The following is a 23645-nucleotide window of genomic DNA, read 5'->3' on the forward strand; positions in this document are numbered from 1 at the left end:
CGCCCACCTCGCAGCGCGTGGCTGGGAGGCGGGCGGTGCGCGCGCCCCGGCTCGCTCGCGGCGGGGTAGCGCGCGGCGGTGCCACCAGGCAACAAGTGAGCGCTGCCCGCGCCTCAGGCGGCGGCCGCCCCGACACCGCGGTGCTCCTGCTCCCTCCGCGCCCCACCGCGGTGATTCTGCTCCCTCCGCGCCCATTCTGCTCCCTCCGCGCCCCGCCGCGGTGCTCCTGCTCCCTCCGCGCGCCGTCCCCTCGCTCCCAGCCCCGCTCCGTCCGCCGGCCCCAAAGAGAGAGGGAGGCGGGCCGGGAGGGGACGAACCCTGCGCGGTTGCCGCCCCGGCAGCGCCCTCAGGTGCGGAGCCGACGCCCGGTGCGGGATCTGGCGGAGCGCGGCGGCCGCAGCATGGAGCCCCGCCGGGTGTTGGGGCCGCGGTAGGGCGGCAGGCCGGGGAGGGGGACACCCTCACCGCTTTAAGAGGCAGCCGGCGGCCGGACTGAAGCATGGTGGACGTGGAGGCGGTGGCAGGAAGAACCCCGGCAGAGCCCCGCGGCAGCCTGGCAAGGTACGTGCGTGAGGAGGTTTGGTGGCAGCGCTGCCTCCTCGGGCCGGCGGGGTCGGCGCCGCGACGGGGCGTGAGAGGGGAGAACCCATCATTTTCTGCTCAATTTTTACCTTTTTACCCTTGTTTTCCACATGGTGAGATTTTTCGTCCTCGTAGCTTGTTTGTGTACTGACAGATACAAGCTGAGGGGAAGCAGTCAGACGTGTGTGTTTATTTGGGATCTTTTTTCAGTGTTTTTCCCCTTTTTTCCATGTGTTTTTCCTCTCCCGGTGGGGGAAGCGACAGGCGGTGGGAAGGGTGGGGTTAAACCGCGCGGACGCGGAATCTCTGCCCTGGCGCACAGGAGCATCGGCAGCCGGCACATGTTGCAACAAACTCGTCGAGAGCAAGGCAGAGGCTGTGGGCATGGGTGCAACTTAAGCCAGCTCAGCCGCGTTGAACGACCGTATGTGCGTCGTCGCTTCTTTTATTTGTTTTTATACGTTTGTTTTAACGTGGGGAGGAGGAGCTGGTGCTGGAACCGTGAGCTTGTGTGCTTCCAGAGAAAACCTGGGACGTGGGGTTGCTGCAGTGCTGGGTGCTGCTGCAATCCTGCCCTTGGCTGGAGGGGAGGGACAGCGGAGAACGCGGGCACGGTAGCGCCCGTCGGGTGTTCTTCGGGGGGGGGGGGGTGTTGGAGGAGCTGGAAGGCTCGCACAGCTCCCGGGATCAGCGAATTTAGTCGGCTTTAACCCAGTCGGTTAATGATTAATGTCTGCTGAGCGTTAGGATGTTGCTGTCACGCTACAGTGCTGAGGTGGTGGCTCTAAGCTACGGACTTCGGTGAACCTGAAAGGGGGGAAATGGTATTTTTTGGTAGAATTGGCCTGAATGTATCACGAGATAATGGTTTCTAGCCCTTTGAACTTCCTGAGACATGCCGTACCCCGTCAGGAGGGGACCTCAGGTTACCCGCTGTGATTGTGGCCAAACTGCAGCTCGCAATTCATTAGTCATCCTGCAAAAATTTATGGTGAAAGTTATTCGAGTAACCCTTTAGGCCGACTTCCCAAAATGCTCAGTGCTGTTGGAGTTGATTATTAAACATTAATGTTTAGGTTTAACTGTGCGGAGTAAGAGCTTACTTGGTTCGGTTGGGTGGCTTTTCCCTTCCCCCTTTCTTTTTATATTGGACACAAAGTGGTTTTAGGCACAGACGAGTTTAATGTGGACGTGGAAGGATGTATGCATAAAATTACATGCTAAATATATAATCTGAAAATTGTTGAGGAAGCATGATTATAGCGTTCTCCTGTGAGGAAATTTCTGGTTAATTATTCCTCCCCTGTCTTAAAGAGAGACAGCCTCGAATTTAGTTATCTCCTGAAGTTGCTTAAAACGGTTTCGTGTTCTTGTTGCGGTTCCGCTTTTGCGTCAGGCAGATTTTCGTGGTGTCACGGAGGGTGTGTGCATGGGTGGGGAGAGGAGAGAGATGGCACTCCGGTGAGTGGTACAGCTACCGCCGGCCCTTTGCTCGGGTGATGAACTGGCTGCTGGCAACTCTGACTCCTTGTCACCTTTGTGACCCAGCCTGATGCCTGTTGAAACTACTGGGGGAATCGAACTAGCTCCGAATTGTTACCAAGTGCGTGGAGGAAACAAAACGGAGAAACAGCTTTTCTCGTTCAGCAGATGTAATTTCTGATGATTTGGTCTGATTTCTGATTTTCAAGTAAGCAACTTGAGAATAGACTCTTTAAAACAAACAAAAAAAAAACCAAAAAAACCTGCAGTGGAGATGAATTAAGGTATGGAATGTTTGTCTTGTACTTAAAAATATAGTGCTGTTGGTTAGAATTGAAATCCTTTGACTTAAAGGAAACACTGATTTTTGCTGCTTGCTTTGAACGTGCAGCTTCCTACCGGATATGTTGTGCAGTACTGTTGTACAGCTATACGAAAGCTACAGACACTGCATGAAGTGATCAGAAATGAGAATTTGGCATTTTTGTCACCTGTGAAGTGGTTTTGCTTGGGTTTTTGCTTGCTTCTTTTCCCATTGTACTGTAAATGGGTGAGGAAGACAAAGTACAGCAGCAAGGTAACACTGCTGAAGGCACTTGCTTCGAAGGTCGTTTATTAGATGGCTGGGAGTGCTAGCTAGCCATCCGATGATGCCCTGTCTCATAATAGATACAGCTCACCGACCTCCCTAGAGATTGTTCCCAGTGAACACAATGTCACTGATGGCCAAAAATTTTGTTGCCTTTAAGCTCCTCCTAATTTGTTTTAATACATCTGGGTAATGAAGATACTGCTGAGATCAGTATAAAAGTAGAGCTTGCTCAGAAAGGCTTTAATGAAAAATGAGAAGTGCATAAAGTGGCTTTATATTCTATGCTGAAAAAATATTTGCGGTTGTATGCATGAATAAGTTACACATTATTTATATGGAGGAAAAAAATAATGCAGGATTTGAGTGTTCATCTTCTTGCCTACCCATCGGGCGCCGTGGAGAACAGAGTCTTTCAGAGGAGTACTCCTCCATGGTGACTTGTCAATGCCAAGACCATTCATTTAGCAATTGTCATCTTACTGCCACCTGGTGCAGCTGTTTTTATAGTGGGACTAGCTCTGATAGTGATTTTTCCCTGTTGGCTGCAGGAAGCCACTTAAAGAACAAACGGTGGTGATAAAAGACAGTCTGTGTCAGTGCTGATAGTGTTGAAACTTAAAACGTAGTCATATGTCTCCTACCACAGCCAATATTGTCATTATCACAACAGTCAAAAAGCAGGGATGGCTTGTCACTGGTAAATGCACTTGACTGAAATCTGTATAGCTGTATTTCTCCAAATTAACTAGAGAGGAAAAAGATTGAGCAGTGTCAACTAAAATCCTCAGCCAATTTCTATGGTAACTTGTTCTTTTTCAGCAGATTACTCAGTTTTTGACAAATGTGTCAAATTATCCTGTAAAATCTTTGCTTCAGACAGTTTGTGAAACTTCACAAAGTTAGTTTCTTGATGGGCTGCTTCTGTATGCTGTCACACTTGTGGGTTTTGATGGAAAGTGACTGAGCAGCTATCAGAAATGTATCAAGGGCTGATGTTTCAGATCTCTCTTTTACTGCATTCGGTTATGTTTCCTGTTGTAAAAATCTCATTAACTTCTCTTTCAGTTGAAGTATGTGGCTCTAAGTAGTAGCGCCTGATAGGTTTCTCATGGGTTTGTCACACACTTAAACTTTTTAAACTGTATAATTCAAAACCCTGCCAAGGATAGGCCAGAGGGGAGCTATTGGCAAAAGTATGCTTACTGTGGCAACAAGGTCATAATAATCTTTTTCATTTAGATTGGTATGTTTTCGTAGGAAGCACAGAATATTGGGGGGGGGGGGTGATGGGGGGAAAGGTGTATTTGATTAAAATAATGAGCCTTTTTAATGTGTATAGTTTTCATGTTAATGCTTCTGGAAGGTCATTAGGATTGATCACCTTTGAAAAGCTTTGAAAGTCTTTGTCCCTTTCATAGGTGAACAGTTTGGGACTTTTTGCCTAGTATGTCTATTTTATTTTCTATTACTATACAATAGAAGTACATGAGTAATTCTGAAGCAAGTAGGCATGTATTTGCATTTTTAATTTAAACTTTAAAAAAAAAGTTTTTTCCGGTATACTCAGTTTTAATCTTTTATGGTTGTAAAATATTTTTAACCAAAGTGTTACCAATTAGTTGTGGAAGAAAGTGCAGTTGTTACAGTTGTGGGCCTGAGAAACCACAGGGTTAGTATTTGATGTTCCTAGGGTGTTGTAGGCTATGTTCAGATAAGTGCTTCACATGGTCTGGAGGAAGATTTGTGCCTGAGTGCAGTTAATAAAAATTACTGATGTAACCTCCCTGTTATGCCATGTTCTGACCTCACAGATACATGTTTAGATGTGTTATCAGTCTGCTACTACTTCATAGTTGCATTGCACAATCCTTATGAGCTTAAAACCCAGCAAAAAATAAAAAAGAGAAGATGATGATATAATAAAATGCCCTTCCCATCATTTTAGTATAGAATGAATAAACAATTTAAAGTTGGGCTGGGGAGGAAGGGAAATCTGTATGTTCTGTTCAGGCACATTTTGCTTTTTACATAGGAAGAACTGACAGGTGTCTTGGGCTTGATCCTGTACTTCTCTTGCATTCTTTTTACTGATTTCATTGGGCCTTCTAGGACTTTAAAGACTAAAACTCCAGATCATGTAAGACCCAGTGAGAAGACTGGATCGTTAAAATGTCTTGTGATGAACTGTGCTAAAGAACTATTGAGTTGATGTCTCCTGAGAGGCAATTAACATTTAAATAAGAAGAATCCCAGTGTGAGGGGTGTGGTGCTGAAATCTTTAAAGGGAGAATTGATGAAACAATTTCCATCAGCAGTTGGTTAAGAAAGCTTTGTTGTTTGAGAGAAATACAATAGCAAGAGTTGAAAAATATTTAGTTTGGAGCTAGTTTTGATCATCTTTGTAAATAACTTCTGAAACTTAACAGCTGCTTTATTTTAAATTCACAGAAGAGTTACTCTGAGAGTGACTTGACTAAATCACTTCCATTTTTAAATCAACTACCAAACTTGAACGAGTCTTGGATTATTTTTTTTTTGTGAATGACTAGTTTTATTACTTTTCTATAAAAGATTAATTCTTGATGGTTTATGGACCACCAGAGGGTGTGCATATTTGCATGTTATTTACAGCAGCAGTGTGGTATTGGAAGCTGATGTGCCCCACCAAGGTGTGTGTGCACATGTGGGGTGTTCAGTTTCTGCAGACAGCTGCCATTCAGCCTGCACTAGGTTTCCTGCTTACAGCATCTTCATGTAGGTTGATGCAGTTTTGAGGTACAGCTGCTAAAGCAGTGCTTCTGACTGCCTCTGTGCCCACAGGTTGTTGTGTGGTGTAGCACAACAGTGCCCCCCAGTCTGTTTGTACAGCTGTGTTGTGAGCTGAACTGAGCAACCAAGTGGATTGAGAGAATCCTTCATGTTTGCTTGTCTTTGGGGGTTATATGTAATGTAACACAGTGAGCTTTCCAAATATGGGAATTCATGGACTGGGAAAGGGTGGGGGTTATTTTAATATGTTTTAAGGTGTGGTATGGCTGAATGTCAGGTTGTACCATGAATTTAGTGCTGTTTTATCTTACTTGAGCAATGATATTTTTTAATGTAATATTTGAATGTTAGGAAACAGTAATGGAAGGCTATCTTTGGAATAGAGAATGTTATTGCAAACTTACTGTTTTGCTTTTGAATAAAACCAATTAAGAGACATGCAAAACAGCTTAAAGTTGATTACTTGAATCACTCAAATGTAGTGGATACTTTGCATTGGTGTGAAGGTAACATGTACAGAAATAGTTCCTGCTTGGATTTAGATGTGTCTAATTGGGTTACATGCTTATCTGCCATTAACAAAACCAGGAGTTAGCTGCCTAACCTGCTTAAAGATCTTTTACAAAATCCCCCTGGTACTTACATGAATCTTTAGCTGCCTAAAACTGCTGGAGAAATTGTACCTATTTTCTTGATGGGCTGCAGTGAGGTTTTGTATCTTACAAGTTTGAAGGAGGAAAATGAACTTCCCTACTTACAGCTCCAGTGATTTTCTGAACTTTAAATGGATTCATCAGAAAGATTAAAAACCTTTTTTCCCCTGTACATGTTAATTACACTTGAAACCAAAACCAATTAACACTTTTCATGTATTTGCATTTTAAAATGTAGGTTCTGCGTTCTTTAACAGTCATTTAGTTCAGTACTGAGAATTCTAGGATCTGCCTCTGAATTTAGACCTGAATATTCGCAGTATGAATTTGGTTTGAATTTACTTTTGATGGAGTAATGGCATAGCACTTGCAGGAAAACATGATTTGAGATGGCTGGGAAGATGACTGTCTCAGCTGTGTATCCTGTCACCCAGCCACTGGCTGCCATGGTAGCACTGGTGTCTGTTTTTGTACTGATTACCCAATGGTAATCAGGGGCAGCACCTTCATCAGACATAGCAAGTTATACCGACCTTGCTTTTGAAACATGGTTTTTAGTAGCGTGGGTTATGTCTGACTTTAGCATGGGTAGGAAGACAAAGTAGCAGTAAAATTTTGGTGACCTTAAAGAATGGTGCATACAGAATGGCTTTGTTGACTAAATAACGGTCTCTACGCAAACATGAAAGTGGTTGGAGTATGGTTAAGGCAGTAGTATTGGTCTGAAGATAAAGCTGGAAAAAATGCCAGGAGGAGATGAATTGTCTTGTGGAAATTATGGTTATCTGCATCTTGAATGGGAACACTAAGTATCCTTTCTTATTTCAAAAGTAAGACCTCCTGTCTGTCCAGCAGACATTAATTGTATAAATGTTCATTGAAAGCATCAGTCAGGTTTGCAGTGTGTTACTCATTTTTTATTACCAGAGCTAGCATTGATCAAAGTACGAAATACCTGGCAGGAGGGCAGTTCATTATCCACTTCTTAGCTTTCTAGTAATTATGATAACACTCAAATTTAAATGAACCCCTTAACAAAGAGCAGACCACAGTAGGAGTAGCGGAAGTGGGTGGGTCATGCTGGTTCACTGCTAACCCACTGACTCGATTACAAGAAACGCTAGAGAAATACAAACCCCAGGGTGCGTCTTGCTGTGGTTGAGGTTGCCAGCCAGGCTAGCTGCTTCTGGTGGATCAGGCTTGTCTGTCCCTGCCTGTGGGGATCTTTGGATGAAGGTGGGAACAACATCAGTAGTGTCATGCTGGGGTAGCAGTGTGCTGGTAAGTGAAAGCTTAAGATGGGGAGGGATCTGCTGTGGTCTGGGCTGTGTGAGTCTTCTCTCTTGTGCACTGTTACTGGTGTTTGAGCTGCACAGCAGCAAGCAAATCTGATGATGTGAACTGGCTGAAAACTAATTGCTGCTTTGTTAGGTTCTGTATCATCCTCTTTAGCTGCCTGAACTGACTCATCACAGTCATATCAGTGCAAAGTGGGATGGGAATGTGCAGTTTACAAGGGAAGGAGTAAATTACAGGAATGTGTCAGCCATGACTGAAACTCTTTTAAACCGCCCTGAAACTCTACCAACTGACTTGTAATCGATGTGGTGAATGAAATTAATTTTCTTCTGAGAGGTGTTTCTCTGCTGCCACCCAGTTAAACCTCTTCTCTTGATTATTCTTTGTTCAAGCTGAAGCCTTCTCAAAGGTACGTAAAAAATCTGAAGTTCATAAATCAGAAGTTGGCAGCTCTGAGTTATTCCAAATGAATTGCTCAATGTCATAACTCTAAAGCTTGAACTGACCTTAGAACACCATATGCACTTTGGTGGTGTTTTTTTGTTTTTGTTTTTTGTTTGGTTTGTGGGTTTTTTTTTTAATACTAGATTGGGAAAAACAGGTCACTTTCACTACTGTGGGCCCTCAAATTCTGAAGTATTAACCTTTAATGTTAGTATTTATGGCAAGTTACCGGCTGGGCTTAAACCGTGACAAGTTGTTAGTGTACAAGCTCAATGTAGGAAAAAAAAAAACAACCCCCAAACCCAAAACTGTTAACTCAGATCCTTTTAACTCTTAAATGAAAACCACCAAGGTTTGATTGGGTTTTGAGTTTTTGCATGCACTTAGGAACACTTCCATAGCTGTTCAGTGTGGCCGCAGGTATGGCAGCCTAGAATGGTGATATTGGCAGAATGCACTAATGTAGAGACACTGCCATGGTTTAAATTGTCCTATGTAAGCGAGGTGTTCATGTGGAGCTCTGTTGCTTTTTTATCCCTAGAAATCATGAAATCATTTTTTCATCCCTAGAAAATCATGACTAAACTCCAGTAGTACATGCCAGTAGAAAAATTGAAGTATACATTAAACCTGGGATTGAATTTATGGATAACTTTTTTCTAATGACCAGAGGGCTTTTCTTGCATATACCTTGATCCTCTAGAGAAATATTTAAAACAATTCAGATACGAACATTCTTTCAGAAAATCCAAGGATTTAATTTGAACAGGTTAAAAATACATATATGTATATATATTTAGACATAACTTGCATTGAATTCAGTAGGTACACAATATTTAAATGTCTGCTTAATTAAACCCAGCTCTTTTGAGATGGACATCTGTAACAACATATAGGTAGGGGTGATTTACTGGTAGCTGTCTAATTAAGAATGGATGAAAAAATAGATGACTTTACTCTTGAAGGTTTTGTGAAGGTTCATCAGTTTGATTCAGGGTTGGGAGTATTCAGTTTGAGATAGTGGAGATCTGGTGGCATCTCTTCATCTGTTGAGCAAGAATTTCATGTAAACTTTTTTATGAAATGAAAAAACTCGTTTTCCTCAATTACTTTGTAATGATGGTTTGATGCAGTCTTTGTGGGTGTTGCTGCAGTGTTTGAGCAGAAAGATAAAGTCAATAAAATACTTGTTTCATAGATGTTATTTTAGATAGTGTAAGGTGATTCTCTGGTAACTTCCCTTTCACATTGAAGGAGCGAGAGGGAGCAAGGCACCTGGAATTAGTCAAAAAGGGTGACAGGAAGCCTTGTAGTGTAACTTTGAAGACTTTTGGATTCTGATATTCAGAACTTGCCATTCAGCAGTAAATAAAAGACTATTCAATCTTTATGCCGCGGTCGGAAGCTGACAGGACAGTCTCAGGACAGCAGTCAAGTAAGCTGTTGGGGTGGGGAGTTTTGGATTCTCATTATGCTTTTGCAAACTTCAGTGTAGTAGGAATTTCCCCACCTTTTTGTAGCAGCTTCTGACAAGATGACTTCTTGAGTTTCATCCTAATATAACTACTGTGAGCAATGCCTTTAAATATGTGTTATCTGATTGCTTTGAGAAGCAAGACTCTGCAGAGAATAAACTTGCTGACTGGAGGTAGTAGTAGTAGTCAGAGAAATTTAAATGTTTGTAGTGCTCGCAGATCTTTTCAGATAGCTGCAGGGTCTGTCTGCATTGCACCTAGAGGAGTTGGATTCAATGATAATCTGATCATCCGCTGGCAAGGTTGTAGGATGGCGTTCTTAGCTAGTGAAGACAGACTCTTAATCCATACGATTTGGAGTCTTGGTGAGATTTGGTGGTGGAGCTTGGTCAAATCTGGCGTATGCTATAGAAGAACCTTGTCAGAACATGTTCTCTGTATTTGGTTGTGGTTTTGACTTGGATGAGGTTTGAGAGGCTGCAAGTGGAGTCTTGCTTTGTTATTTCACTTCAGAATTGTAGCTTATGTTGGTTGCATAGTGACTTCATTGTCTTCATGTCTTCCTTCTGTATGTAGTAACTGCAGAGGCTCTTTTTGAAGCAGCCGCTTAGAATGTTTCGAAGGTGTTCTATGGATTATAGGAAACATGAGATGGTATAGCTTACATAATTAAGCCATTTTGTTTGTATTTACAGATGATGGTAACTCTCAGCCTGTGTGGAGAAACCTGTTCCTTACTTTAAAGTATCAGTGGTTCACAAAACTGGGCTGTAAATTACAAGTCTAGATTGTATTTGGAGAAAATGCCTCCATTAGGTGTTTTTATAACATTACGAAGTTGCAATGGTGATGTTAATTTCTACCTTATGTGCTGTTTGAGGCTATTCCTTAATTAATGCATTCAATCCACCATAGGAAACATAATCCCAATAGGCTTCTTGAAATGTCTTCTTCATAAAATGGTAGCTCTTACAAGAATGAGAAGGGAGAGCTGCTTTAGTGCTTGATGAAGTCGGCCAGTGTTTAGGGATAGATTCTTTCATTTTTCACCATAGTGTTTCCTTGGCTGATAGCAAAAGTTCGGATTGTTGAAAACAAGTTTGCAGGCCTCCTTTTGATGATTAAAACAATGGGCCTTGTCAGTACTACATTACAACATCTTGCAGGTTTGTATCGAAGCCAGTAAATTAGCATTGGATTGAATAGTACATGTTCATTAGATCAGCTTGTCTTAAGTATATTTATCACTAAAGAAACAAAAAGTTTCTATGGAATACTGGATCAAATGCCACATGGAGTGAGACATTTTTCTGTGTGGGGAAGTTGCAACAGTTTATATCTTTCCTGTTTTTTAACACCATCTCAGTTGGAAGCCAGGGTTTTTCACCCATCTGTGTGCAGACATATGTTTATTCAGCGTATTTTTAGAAGCTGATTCTAAGTTCTTATCCCTGTGACTGCAAATATGATGTGCCAAATGAATTGGGAATGAACGGTGTGGTTATTTCCTGAAGTCTGTAGGTAGCTCCAGTGTTGCTGCTGCTGCACAAGTTTTTGTTGTGATTGCCCCTAGCAATGTAGAACTCTCTAAAAACTCCCAGTGAAGCCGAGAGGCATTATTTCAAAGCAAGAGCACATTTGAAAACCCTTCTGTAGAAATAAAGCTACAAATGGCTATCAAGAAAGGAGGCACAGTGAAGGGCTCTGTCCCTCTGCCTAAGGTGACTCCCATGCTTGGAGATGGCTTGCTTTCATGTAAGAGGCTTCAGTACTTCCATACCAGTTTCAGACTTGAAAAGACAGTCTCGAGATTATAACTAAAAGATAAACTAGTGGTAGAGCTGATGGCTCAACTTTAGCCTTTGTAAAGCAGATGAGTTATATGGATGAGGATTAGGTGGAGTGGAAAACGGTGAGTAACAATGAAGCAGTACCTTTAAGGCAAAGGATGGAATTGAGCAGATAACCACAAAAAATACTTGTTTTGTTGGAAGACTGGCAACTGTCCTCCTTTACTCTGGCAATTTCAGATTTATTTTAATGTAGTTTATGAGGATTTTACTAATTGTTTTCATGACTCTGTCTCAGAAGAGAGGAGCAGAATCCATCTGGGAATGGAGTTATGGCATGGATAACAGAAGCAAAGTAAGAGGTGTAGCATGAAACTGATTAAATTGTTTATGATTCCATGTCGTGTATGCTTCATTCCATTAAATTATAGGACATGGTCTGGGAGTAACAAGATTAGTTAAGTTTAATATTTGGAATATTGAGGCTTCAGGTCCAGTTAATCTTTTTACCTGACAGCCAAAACAAGTGTTGGCTAGTGATAATTTCAGTGGTAAAATTTGTGGGTGCTGGAAACTTACTTGAGAAGATCCAACTTCATAATGAGTTACAAGACAGTGATGACTTCCCTGATAAACTAAGTGGCAAAAGCTCAGCATCATCCACCTACGGTGAGGGTCTTGGACAAGCAGTTACATATGTGGGTGTTTCAAATGAGGCATCTTTCTAAGCTAATGGGAATACCCAGAGATGTGTGTGGGAAAGTTTTTTCTCAAATTTTGTGGTTGTTTTGAAAGTAATCTATTTAAAGCTTAGCAACACTGAGTATACTGTGTCCCTTGCCCCTTATACCCAGCCCCATTGATACATGGCTCTAAAAATGTTTCCGCAAATCTTTATTTGTGAGCTTTAAGTGCTAAATGCTTTTTTGTTGTTGTTGCCATATCAAAAAATGACCTAACAGAAGCATGTGTGTGTGGGGAAGACAAGGTTAGTCAGAAGTGCAAAACAGTTCCAGAAATAAAACGACTAGGACTTTTGGCATGGTAAAGGAGGAACAGAGGACAAAGGCTTGTTTTATACCTGGTATGGCAAATGTACGAAAAATATAGAAAAACAGAAAATAACTACCATTTTTTAATGTGTTTTCCAAGAGTTTCCCTCTTGTGTGGCAGTAGAAAAGCAAGTAATTCCAAGTTCTTGCTGTGTGGAAAATTAATCACCAATGGAATTCATAAAAGTCGAAATGCATTCAAAGAGGGATTGGACAAAGTGGGATTAGGTACAATAGCAGTAATAAAGCATGCTCCAAATGTAGTTCCTGGCCCTCTTAATAGCTCACTGCAGAGAACCAGGTGAGTATTACTAGAGAGATGCTTCACTGTGCCATTGGGGGTTTTGGGTGTAGTTTTTGGTTGATTTGCTTTTGGGGCTTTTGGTGTGTGCTTTGAGCAAAATGTGCTGAAGATGACCAGTGGGAAGCCAGAATATGAAGCTAGATTGCCTTTTATTCAAACTCACTAGTTCTTTATGCCTTGGGCTGCATTTTAAGAAAATAGAAGCACATCCTTCCTTGGTCTTGCTGTTTACTCAGATCTTGAAATTCCATGTCCAAGTTGTGCTGGTGACTTTGAGTATTAAAATATTGGAAGAGTAGGATTTCTCCCAAAACTAAATGATATGCTGGAAGTTGACTCAAAGCAGGTCTATGAAATTAATTAATGTTAAGCATTAGCTGCTCTGAATGTCATTGCACTTTTTGGTGCTTTGTGTGGTGTGTTATCTCTCTAACTTTCCTTCAACTGGAACACTGTTTCAGACTCCAGTGCTTGGAAAACACAGAAAAGAGGGACTATTATTAAATGTTGGTAGCCACTGTGATGGGCTTCTGCAGAAGCAGAATACTGATATCTCTTCAATATTTGCCAGTTCTTATTATGATCTTAATTACTATTGTGTAAAAGTGAACTTGCATAGTCCTGAGGTGGAAAAAGTGATCTGGTTGTGTGTTGCTAGAAATAGTGTCCAAGTTCTTTAAAGCTGGAAATAGCACAGACTTTCTGTAACAGCCTGAGACTCTTAACGTCTTCGTAGTCTAAAACTGTGGTGTTTCTCAATCTTTTGACCCCTGAATAGAACTGATATTGGAAGAACTGGTGAATCACACAAGGGTTAGAGGGACTATGTATGGCTTGTGATGTGTTTAATAGTATCTTCAGAACCATCATGTATTGCATTCTTGCATTACCGGAAATAGTGCTCTATGTACAACTGCTATAAGGGGTATCAGGCTTCAAAATGAAGTTACGTGGTGAGACCCAAGTCTGCCATAGCCTCGGTTATAGCTAGCCTCTGCAGAGAGAAAGGTGGCAGGATCTGATGGATACCTGAATTATGGCTTTGTTTTGCCAAATTCCTGATAGTTGAGCCCTGGACCAGTAGAATGGTAGGTGTCATACCTGTAAGAAATAAGGATTATCTTATCTTTTGTCAGCCCCAGTGAATAAGTGGAGTTTTAATGCTTGGGTTTGGCAATCAAATAATGTAGACAGGTTGTTCAGCCCACTTGGAAAATACAGGATAATTCCTATCTTCAGTAGAAGATACAGATATTTGTAGTTCAAGGTCATGGCTTCTGGCAGGGTTTAAGAAGGTGGAGAAGTTACACATTTTACCTTGCATCTGTGCAGTCTGTTCAAAGTCTGGTGTTACATGGCTGAGTATAATGTCATTGTTGGTGATGCTAGATAGCCTCTTATTAGAGGGTGAATGGGATTATGAATCCAGAACCAAGGCTCAGTTTCTGGTGTGTTGTCATCCCTGATGGAAGAGGGGACATATGTCTGCTCCCCTACTCTCTGTTGTGTGCTTTCTCTGTAGCTGCTGTGGTGCTTATCTGTTGTGCATCTCTGGTCATTGTTAGTTTTCTGCTGGGTTAGTGATGTGAACTGATTTATTGTAGAGGCCTGGCAGAGCACCAGAGCCAGTGTGAGGGAGGGATTGGGCCTGAGTTCTTGAAGTCAGAAAGGGAGGAGGAGAAAGTCTCTATCAGAAGGAGAGGTCAGGTGATTAGATCAGTCCGGATGCTTGTAGATCCACAGCCTGGAGCATCTGCAAGAGGTGAGGGCTGAGGCAGGTAGTCTAGTTAAACATTGTTCTTTAATTCTGTGGTTGCATGAGTGTACCTAGGTTTGGTTTAGTGCCTTGAAGTACAGTTCTGCTGCTATGGCTGCATCTGCTGTGGAGCACTTTGTGAGTGCAGGAATGCTTATGCAGATATATGCAGTGTGGGAAGGAGCACTACCTGAGGTAGCCCACATTGTGTTATCTAATATTCCTTTCCTAGTGGAATTGTTAATTGTCAATGTTAAATATTCAAACTGGTTTAAGGGAGTTTTGCTTTGGGTGGTTTGCTTAGCTGCGAATCTCTATGATATGCTATTGAGACTACTTACTGATAGTCACAGCTTGCTTCTACTGTTCTTGAGCTTTCATGTTGAGATTTGAGGGCAATAAATATAAGTAAAAAGAATAAAGACAGAATGTCTTAATAGCAAAGGACTTGTCTTGGAGAGAAAAAATTGATGGTTGGTACGTGTAGAAACACCATTTAAACTTAGAGTCACAACCTGTGGCTGTTGTCTTCTTGCTTGCCATTTGCTCCTTGAAACTTTCCTTCTTTATGTAACAAACAGCAATATTGTGTTTTGTTCATCTTGCTGGAGGAGCTTGTGGTGTGTGCTGGTGCTGGGCAGTGGAATGCAGCACAGGTCACTGTATTACCACAGGCTGCACTGCCTTTTGAAAGCAAGCTAATACCCTTGTAGTCGCTGTTGAGGGCTGTGGTGTGTGAACCCACTTGCTGACCTGAAGCTGCTTTTGAGGATCCTTGCTGGGTAGTGCTGCATTACATTGTGCTGGTAACAAAATATACCCCTTTATTTGAAAAGGAAAATGATGGAGCCTGCCCGTAGTAACAAGTAATATCTTTTTAGGTGTTAAGCTTTAAATAGCCACCAGCATTCTGATTGCATAATTTACCATGGGCTTCAGCACTTGTGAGCAAGGAAGATGACTTTTTTCAGTATAAAGACACATGAGGTTACAGTTGCTTTCCCTTTTTTAGCTGTCTTCTGAAGGATTGCTCTTTGATTTCATGCTATAGGTATATTCTCATTGCATTGCAGGTGGGAGCTTGGGATGGATACTGTGTAGAGTGCTGCAGAAGATGCTTCAATGTACAGTTGGGTATCTTAGAGGCTCTGTTGATTGGGAACCTAAACATCAATAAAAGTCAACATATATGATCAATATTTGGTGTATGAATATATGGTTCTTTGTCAGTCAGGTTGCTAAATAGAAACTTGGAGTAAAAGAAAGTTCTCATTTAGGAAAGTGGCGTTCCTGAACTTGTCTTACGATGTTTCAGTTAATGTGTAAGCAGCCAGTTAATCCTCTGGCATTTTAAACACTCAGTGGGTGTTCCATTGAATATAAGCAGAATGAAATAAGTTAGATACAAAGCTGGTGTGACTTTTCAGGAAAGAGGGCTTTTGCTTCATTGCTAAAATTGGTAGGATTGACTGTCAAAAAAGTATTAATTCGCCACTTGCTTTCATGCTCATGGATGCCCTCCTTTGTTTTGATGGTATTTCCAAAAGAGCACCTGCTACCTTGAAGGTTTTACCATCTATGGTAACATCTTTAACTCAAACCCTTGCTTAAAAACTGTAGGAAAGAAAAACTGCATTGTTCAGGGTGGTGATTCAGATTGGGATGTTGAGGCAAGTTCCATTCTTTAGAGTTCCTTTTTGGATTTATTGTAGGCTGCATGCAGTGACTGCAAATCTAGGTGTGTTTGTTTTGATATCTTGCTGTAGAAGAGTAGTCAGTGCACCCTCTGAATCCACTGTTCCATGGCCTCTATCCTAGGGAGGATTGCTTTTTCTGAATTTGTAAATATACTTTGTTTTTTTAGCCAATTCTTTGCAACTTCTGTTTTTTCCTCTTGCCTTTTTGTCGCCTACAGCTAAACCTCAGTAGAGGTTTAGGATTGTTTATGTGCATAGTAACATATTAGTAGCATCAGTTGAAAAGCTAAAACTGTCATCACGTTTCATATTCTAGCTTTGTGAAGTCATTTTGGAAAATCAAGTGCTACAACAGGGCTAATCAAATTCTGCAGGATCCCAAATCCAGTGTGTGTGAAGATCAAACTGCTGTCGCACGTGCGCTACATTAGGGGCTGGTGGTGCACTTGGTTTTGGCCTCCTCCCTGTGTAACCCTGGTCAGGGGGCATCATGGCCCCTGTCTGTTGTGTAAATTCTTTCTTTCAGAAAAGACTCTCATGCATAATTAATTCCTGGGACTAGATGGAGTGTGCATACTCGATGTTCAAGGAGCATTTGGGCAATACTCTTGGATATATATGGTTTTAACTTTTAGGTTGCCCTTGTGGAGTCAAGAGTTGGATTTGAGCCTCGTGGGTCCCTTCCAGCTCAGGAGAGTGATTCTGTTGTTCTCATTTCAGACCAGCTATTGTAGACTTCAGAACAGGTTCCTTGCAGGCTTTTGCAATACATTCACTCTTGAGATAAAGCATAAAATAATACTGTTTAAAAACCACCTGTGAACAGTTTCACATTATTTGCATTAATATTATTTGAATTTAAAGGCATTTGGAATCTATTTGTAGTTCACAGCTTCTTTGTAATACCTGTTTTCTTCTGTTGTTGCTCATTGTGTTTTATTGATTGCTGCCTGCTCCCACAGTGAAGCTGTTTTTCTTGCCAGGTTCCACTAGCTTGCCATTCCCATCTATCTTTTGATCTCGGTGCTGCTTTTGTGGCTCCATAAATCTGTTCCTTTCTATCAATACCTTCGTTTTTCCTGAGTGAAGTGTAAAAGAGTGGAGGGGAGCTGAAGAGGGCAACTCCTCCTTTCTCCCCCCCCCCCCCCCAATTTCTGCAGGATCAAACTTTCCAAATACAGTTTCTGTAGCAGAACCTTGTTTTATGCATAGTATAGTTAATGTTAACTTTTTTTTCCCTAGCTACACGGGTGTTTTCTAAAGGCTTTGAACAAACTGGCTTTATGTATGCAGTGATACTGACGCAGAACTCCATGCAGCTGGAAGTTGCATAAGCAGAAATGTGATGATTTGTACAAACTTGAACTGATTGCTAAAATGGTCTTCACATCAATGTGGCTGAGAGGTTGAAAATGGGCAGTGAGAAACTGTCAGATCACCTCTGAGTGTAGGTAACTCTTCACCTTCCTTGCTGAAGTTGGAATAAATTTCTGCTGTAATTCCTGTTTTTCAGGATCTGTGTGTATTGTGATTTGCTTTACTGATACATAGTGTTTACTCTCATGTTCTGCTTTTTATGCTAGCTAGCTAGCTAAGTGTTCTAGCCCCTTTTTTAACACCTAAAGCAGCAGGAATTTTTTCAAATGGAGTGTTGCTTTGTACTGTTCGCCTCAGTTCTTCAGCAGCACTTAGTATAAAACCGCATTGGATAGACTTAAGCATGAACCCAGTCACTTCTAGTTTGGTTTTGGCTTTCCTAACAGATCTTCCATTCTCAGCACTCAAAAAAGGCAGCTGGGAATTTTTGTAATATTAATGCTGATAGAAGAAAGTATTACTGGAATAGAAGAAAGTTCTTGTGATGTGTCCAGATTGCTGTCACTAAGCTGTAAGTAGGAAGCGAAGTGCTGTCTTGTATTCCACAATGCTGCTCCTTATCAAGCTGCCCTATGCACAAAATCCCCATCGTGCTGGTGCTTTGGTCAATCATTAGTGTCAGCAAAGCAGATGAAGAAATGAGATTTGTCTTGAGACCTTATGGTGTGTTTATTTGGGGGGGGGAGGGGGGAACAAACCAACAACAAACCCAACAACATACCCAACAACCGAATACCCCCCCCAACAAAAAAGCCGACTACCCCAATAGCAACATTACAAATGCAGCACACCCTCCATTGCGATTGATAAAAACCCACATGTCGACAGTTTTTGATTCTCAAAAAGAATGCTTTCATGCAAAGTTGGGGGGGCATGTTCATGTCTTGTAAATCTCTTATTCATATTGTGACTGTCACGTGTTACATAGGTTTTCTCAGAAATACTAATTTTACCACCAATATTCGATAGCTTTTGAAAAAGGAGACTGAAAGTTATACTGGAAGTACTTAAATGTGGGTCTGATAGCATTTACTGTGCTTTATGTGACTGAACCACAGTCATCTTGCAAGACTACCAAGTCTAGCAGTAAACGGAGATCATTCTGTGTGAGTTGCCTCCCTCTGGTGCAGGGGATTGCAAGGCTACACGTGAAAACCAGAAGATTAGAATTGAAATGCTTACCCAGGAGACTTAGTGATTTGAAGGATTTTGTAAAGTGATTGAAATAAAGTCTTTGCAAATGGTGTCACATTGTCTTAAAAACAGTCAAGCATCCAGATGACTTAGAAGTGTTGAATACTCATAGCTTAGTTGCTGGGGGATGTGACAGATAAGCTGTGATATCCTGGAAAATGAGGCTCCTGACAATCCTGTGTTTGCTAACTGTTACTTAGGGGGAGCTTTTTGTTCTAGTGAGAAGTGCTATAGAGGATGAGGTAGATAAGCATTGATGTACAGGCTGAACTGCATGGAACAGTACAAAACTCAGGACAGCTGCTAGTCCCCTTGTACTGGAAGGGAAGAAAAACAGTATATAATGACCTGGTTTTAGTGGAAGTTGCTGTGGCAGTTGAAAAAGGAAGATACGTTTCTGTGGATTCTGTGTGGCCAAGCCAGTGCCTTCTGACAGTTCAGTTTAGCTTAAAAGACGACACTGACCACACATGGCTTTGGTTTTGAGGTATAGAAGGAAACTGCTTGAAAGTTAGAACAGCAAACTTTATAGCTGCCTGCGAACTCGATGTTAAATAACATAGATCTGGCCTGAGTGTATGCACAGATAAATATGCAGATGCATGATGTCAGATGAAGGAAGAGCAGGGATTTTTTGCTGAGTAGTCCATTGCGTCTAGGAGTGGCTTTTTATTTAAACTCCAGAGTACTCCCCCTCTAGATTTAATGACAATCCAGGGGTCAAATGAGGGGAAAAGAGTTTACTGATGGTTTACTGGCCACTTTCTTATACTAACTTTTACATGTCACTTGCTGAGGAGTAAAAGAAAGCAAGACTGATCAAACCAGAAGAGACCAAGGGTCAGTCTAGCTCATGTGTCTGGTGATGACTGGAAATAAGGTGAAGAGCCAAGTACAAGGTGTACTTCTCAAGTGTACCTTCCTGACTACTGTTGCTCTGTGACTTCAGGAGCTCTGAGGCAGTGTTGGCAAGCTGGGCTTTTAACAGTGATAGTGAAGCTTTTTCATGAGGTTTTTCTGGTCTTCCAATATATTTCTGGCTAATGAAAGCATCTTCAGCAATGGGTTCTGTATCTGACTTCAGTGTAATCTTACTTTCTTATTAATTCTGAATTATTTTCTAGTCTGACTTCCCAACTTAGAAGGGCTTGTTGCTTGCACATTGATACACCCCATGGCTAGTAAACAGATAAGCACCCCTTCAGAGGAACATCTTATTTTCATGTTGCTCCTTGCACCTTTCTTTCTGACAGCTGTGGAAGAAGGAAGGGTTGATCCATTCCTCTCAGTAAAAAATAAGAGATGGATTATAGAATAACCTTTGCTACAGCTGGGGGAGGTACGCTTACAATTCCTGGTCTTAAATGAATAGGAAACCTCTCCTTTTTTCATTTCTTCTCAGTTTCTATTTCCTTCCTTATTACACTTTCACTTTCTGGGGCCATTCACTTCCTTTTCCAGTTGGAGAGAGGAGAAAACACTCTTGGAATTCATGTTCTCTTATGTCTACAGAGATCTGAATACCAGCAATGCAGTAGCCTGTTTTTGTCAGCCTCTCTCCCAAGGAACAGCCAAGTGAAATGGACAGAAACTAATTGTGTGCTTTAAAATTCAGCTCTGCCTATTATGTATTTGGAAGGTATAAGAATGCGAGTATAAAAGCTTGAAACTTAGTTTAAAAATAACTGACCTTATCATATAGCAATTTATTCTATACCCTTAAGCTCACCTTACTAACAGGAAAAAAATGTTTCTCTGCCTTTGCCAAGCTGAGGGCTCAGATTCTAGTTACTATACAGACCAGTGTTTAAAGGAGACTTAAATGAGGAACAAAAACTGCCGGCTGGCTTAGAGACAGCAAAATGTTCTGTAAAATTCCTAAGTAACAAATGGCAACTTTACATTCTTACCAGCTTTTTGTTGTGCATGCCTACAGCTAGTAGATGCAATCTGAGAGGCAGGTTAGTTTTTGCCTTTGTGTGGGGGGGTGGTAGGTAACCTCTGGTTTTAGGCTACTAAGTTGCACATTCTTTGTCTGAAATTAGTTTGTGGTTTTGAGATGAAGAACTTGATAGCAAAACTAAAAATCTGTTGTGCTTTTGTTCCTCTTTCCAGGTATGAGAAATGAGTGTTGGACGCAGAAGATTAAAGCTGCTGGGAATTCTGATGATGGTAAACATTTTTATTTACGTGATTGTGGAAGTCTCAAAAAGCGGTGGCCAAGAGAAGAATGCAAAAGGACGTGTTATTATACCACGCAGCAAGTTCTGGAGGAAATACACTCCTCACAAAGCGTATTGGAACAGACAGCAACAGAAGCTTGAGCTGCTCTACAACCCTATTCTGACCTTGCTTTCCAATATGACTGTGGAAGAGAACTTAGTTTCTAATGCGAGCGTTCTCAATTCTTGTGACCCTGACCCATGGGTTGCTTCAGAGGTTAGTGACTTTGCAAACTTGCCAGACAGATTCAAAGACTTTCTACTATATTTGAGATGTAGAAATTATTCATTATTAATGGATCAGCCAAACAAGTGCAAACATAAACCTTTTTTGCTGCTGGCTATTAAGTCGCTTACACCGCATTTTGATAGAAGGCAAGCCATTAGGGAATCCTGGGGCAAGGAAATCAAATCAGGGGATGTGACAGTCAGAAGGGTCTTCTTACTTGGACAGACACCACCAGAGGATAATTTCCCTGATCTTTCAGACATGATAAGATTTGAAAGTGAAACCCACCAAGACATTCTCCTCTGGAACTACAGAGACACTTTCTTCAATTTAACTCTGAAAGAGGTGCTGTTTCTCAAGTGGGTCAGCAGCAGTTGTGCAGATGTCCAGTTTATTTTTAAGGGTGATGATGATGTTTTTGTGAATACCAATCAGATCCTGGATTACTTGAAGAGCTTAACAAAGGACAAAGCCAAAGACTTATTTATAGGCGATGTGATCAAAGATGCTGGACCTCACAGAGAAAAAAAATTGAAGTACTACATCCCAGAAAGCGTTTATGAAGGGTCATATCCTCCATATGCAGGAGGTGGTGGGTTTCTGTACTCTGGTGATCTGGCATTAAGACTTAATAATGCATCTGACCAGGTACTCCTTTACCCTATTGATGATGTTTATACTGGAATGTGCCTTCAGAAGCTTGGGCTTGCTCCAGAAAAACACAAAGGCTTCAAAACGTTTGATATCGAAGAGAAATACAGAAATAACATATGTTCCTACACAAACTTAATGTTAGTACATAGTAGAAAACCTCAAGAAATGATCAAGATTTGGACACGCTTGCAAGATCCACACTTAAATTGTTAAAGCAATGTGCATAAGGGTCTTAAGTACAAATAACTTTCCCAGTTTGGGTCTGACTTTCTTGGTGGACCAGTGAAGCTCTGTTTTAATAGTTTAATTTTCTCTGAAAACTTTTTCCAGTACTTCTGAAGATAAGAATAATACTAAAATCTGACTTGATGGCTTGAAGACTTGGTCCTGACTTTTCCACTGTCCAGGTGGTCATTATGTTTCAATATTTGTCTTAATTTGAAAAAGGACTTCAAGGCTGTAACTAGCTGTCAGTGAGTGGTTAGCTGTACTGGAAACAGGGATTGCCTACTACAATGCATCTTTCGTGAACTGTGATGGTGGAAGATAACTTTTCCTTGAGTAGTGTCTGTGTGTGGGTGCTTGGAAACCACTGTCAGATTGAAAATTCACAAATTGGAAGGATGTAGTTTTAAGTGTGAAACACTCTTACAAGACTTCAACTGTTGGATTTTGTAGTTTATGGGTTTCAGTCTTTTTGCACCCTGGAGCAGTGTTTTCTCCTTTACTTACGATATTTTGTGCAAAGCGTGCCTGCGTCTGAAGGATTTACCCTTTTATTAGATGATGCTGTTGGGAACACCCCATAAAAGAGCTGAATATGTAAGGAACAGGAAGAACAGATTTTGTTTGGGGCTGGGCAATAGGTACAGTTAGGTCTGCTCTGAGCTCACAGGAGGTAAAGCTGACTTGTTGCTCATGTTATTTATGTGAAAAGCTACTCTGAAGCTACTCTGGTCAGTCCTTGCTTTCTGTTTTGGCACTAAATGTGGTCAGGTAGCTTGACTTGATGCAAGTAATTGAAATTGCACATTGCTTATGAGAGCATGGTTTGGATCTCCTATAAAGCGGTAGCAAATCTAGAATTGTGCAGATCCTAAGAGTTTGGGATTTTGAAACAAACTTTGAAGTTGCATGATGTCTCACGTAGAGTTGAACATGTTCTCAAAACTCAGAACTTCTGTATTTCCACATTTGCTTATAAGAGTTATTCTAAATAGTGGTTGCTTCCTTTGTATGTGTAGAAGTGCCTGTCTATTTATTGTTCAGATTGAAGACCAAAACATTTTCTTAAATATATTTTGTGTAATGTTTTATTTGTATAGTGTTGTCACTCGGATATTTAAATAGAGCATGATATTTTAAATCTGAGATGTGTAACATGTTAAATAAAGCTAATTGTTATTTTTGAATTTGAAAAATAAAACGTGATTTAAATATTTCTTGGAATGCTTCATTTGAGACATCACGTTGACTTGCAGGGCAGTTGCGCTCTGCTGCGTGGCACTCAGTAACAACACGTTTCAGAAGCAAAAGGCTCTTATTTGGCAAATTAATACTTGTGTAGCAGACTATCAGGAAACTGTTGCTGCAGTTGTGCATGGGTTTGTTAGATGCTGTAATAGATGGACAACTGGCAAAAGCAAGGGAACATGAAGTGCTGTAGGAAAAATAGTGTGTACAGAAATAATTGCCTGTACAATAACACTGCTTGTACAATTGAAAGGAATCAAGGTATAGATTGAATGGCTGGCACTTCAGGTTTTGCTTGAAATAACTTGGCAGCCACAAGTTCTTTGGTTCCTTCACCTGCTTTCTTCCTTCATTGACTTTAAAGGTGATTTTTTTTTTTGTCTGGGGAGAGGTGAGGTGGTGTTGTCTTCCACGCTTGTGTTCTGTAGATGTTCACGATGATGCCAATGTAGGTTGAAGATGGTCTGTGCTCTGGTATTGTGCTGTGAGGTTTGGCCTCTGCCTTGTCCTTCCTCATAGTGAACTGCACCTGTCTGAATGAGCTGCAGGTTTTACTGTACATGTGCTGCTTCCTGCCCTGTTCTTCCTGGCCATGCTCAGC

The 23645-nt window shown here is 41.3% G+C and overlaps 1 protein-coding gene across 4 annotated transcripts; it reads left to right on the top strand.

Moving 5' to 3' along the window:
• Positions 1 to 23010, top strand: B3GNT2 (UDP-GlcNAc:betaGal beta-1,3-N-acetylglucosaminyltransferase 2). Of its 4 annotated transcripts, none has more exons than XM_065682205.1 (2): positions 1 to 561; positions 20582 to 23010. In XM_065682205.1, the coding sequence occupies exon 2, from the start codon at positions 20591 to 20593 to the stop codon at positions 21782 to 21784; it is 1194 nt and encodes a 397-aa protein (XP_065538277.1). In that variant the 5' UTR covers positions 1 to 561; positions 20582 to 20590; the 3' UTR covers positions 21785 to 23010. The 4 variants fall into 4 exon arrangements, with proteins under 4 accessions (XP_065538277.1, XP_065538278.1, XP_065538281.1 ...); XM_065682206.1 differs by lacking the exon at positions 1 to 561 and adding an exon at positions 912 to 1006; XM_065682209.1 differs by lacking the exon at positions 1 to 561 and adding an exon at positions 926 to 1010.
• Positions 23011 to 23645: the final 635 nt, after the last annotated feature.

This window comes from Lathamus discolor, chromosome 5 (genome assembly GCF_037157495.1).
Source record: "Lathamus discolor isolate bLatDis1 chromosome 5, bLatDis1.hap1, whole genome shotgun sequence".
Taxonomy (NCBI): Eukaryota; Metazoa; Chordata; class Aves; order Psittaciformes; family Psittacidae; genus Lathamus; species Lathamus discolor.

Bases quoted from the DNA above. Each gene is read 5' to 3' on its own strand.
- B3GNT2 (XM_065682205.1), top strand. From the start codon at position 20,591: ATGAGTGTTGGACGCAGAAGATTAAAGCTGCTGGGAATTCTGATGATG.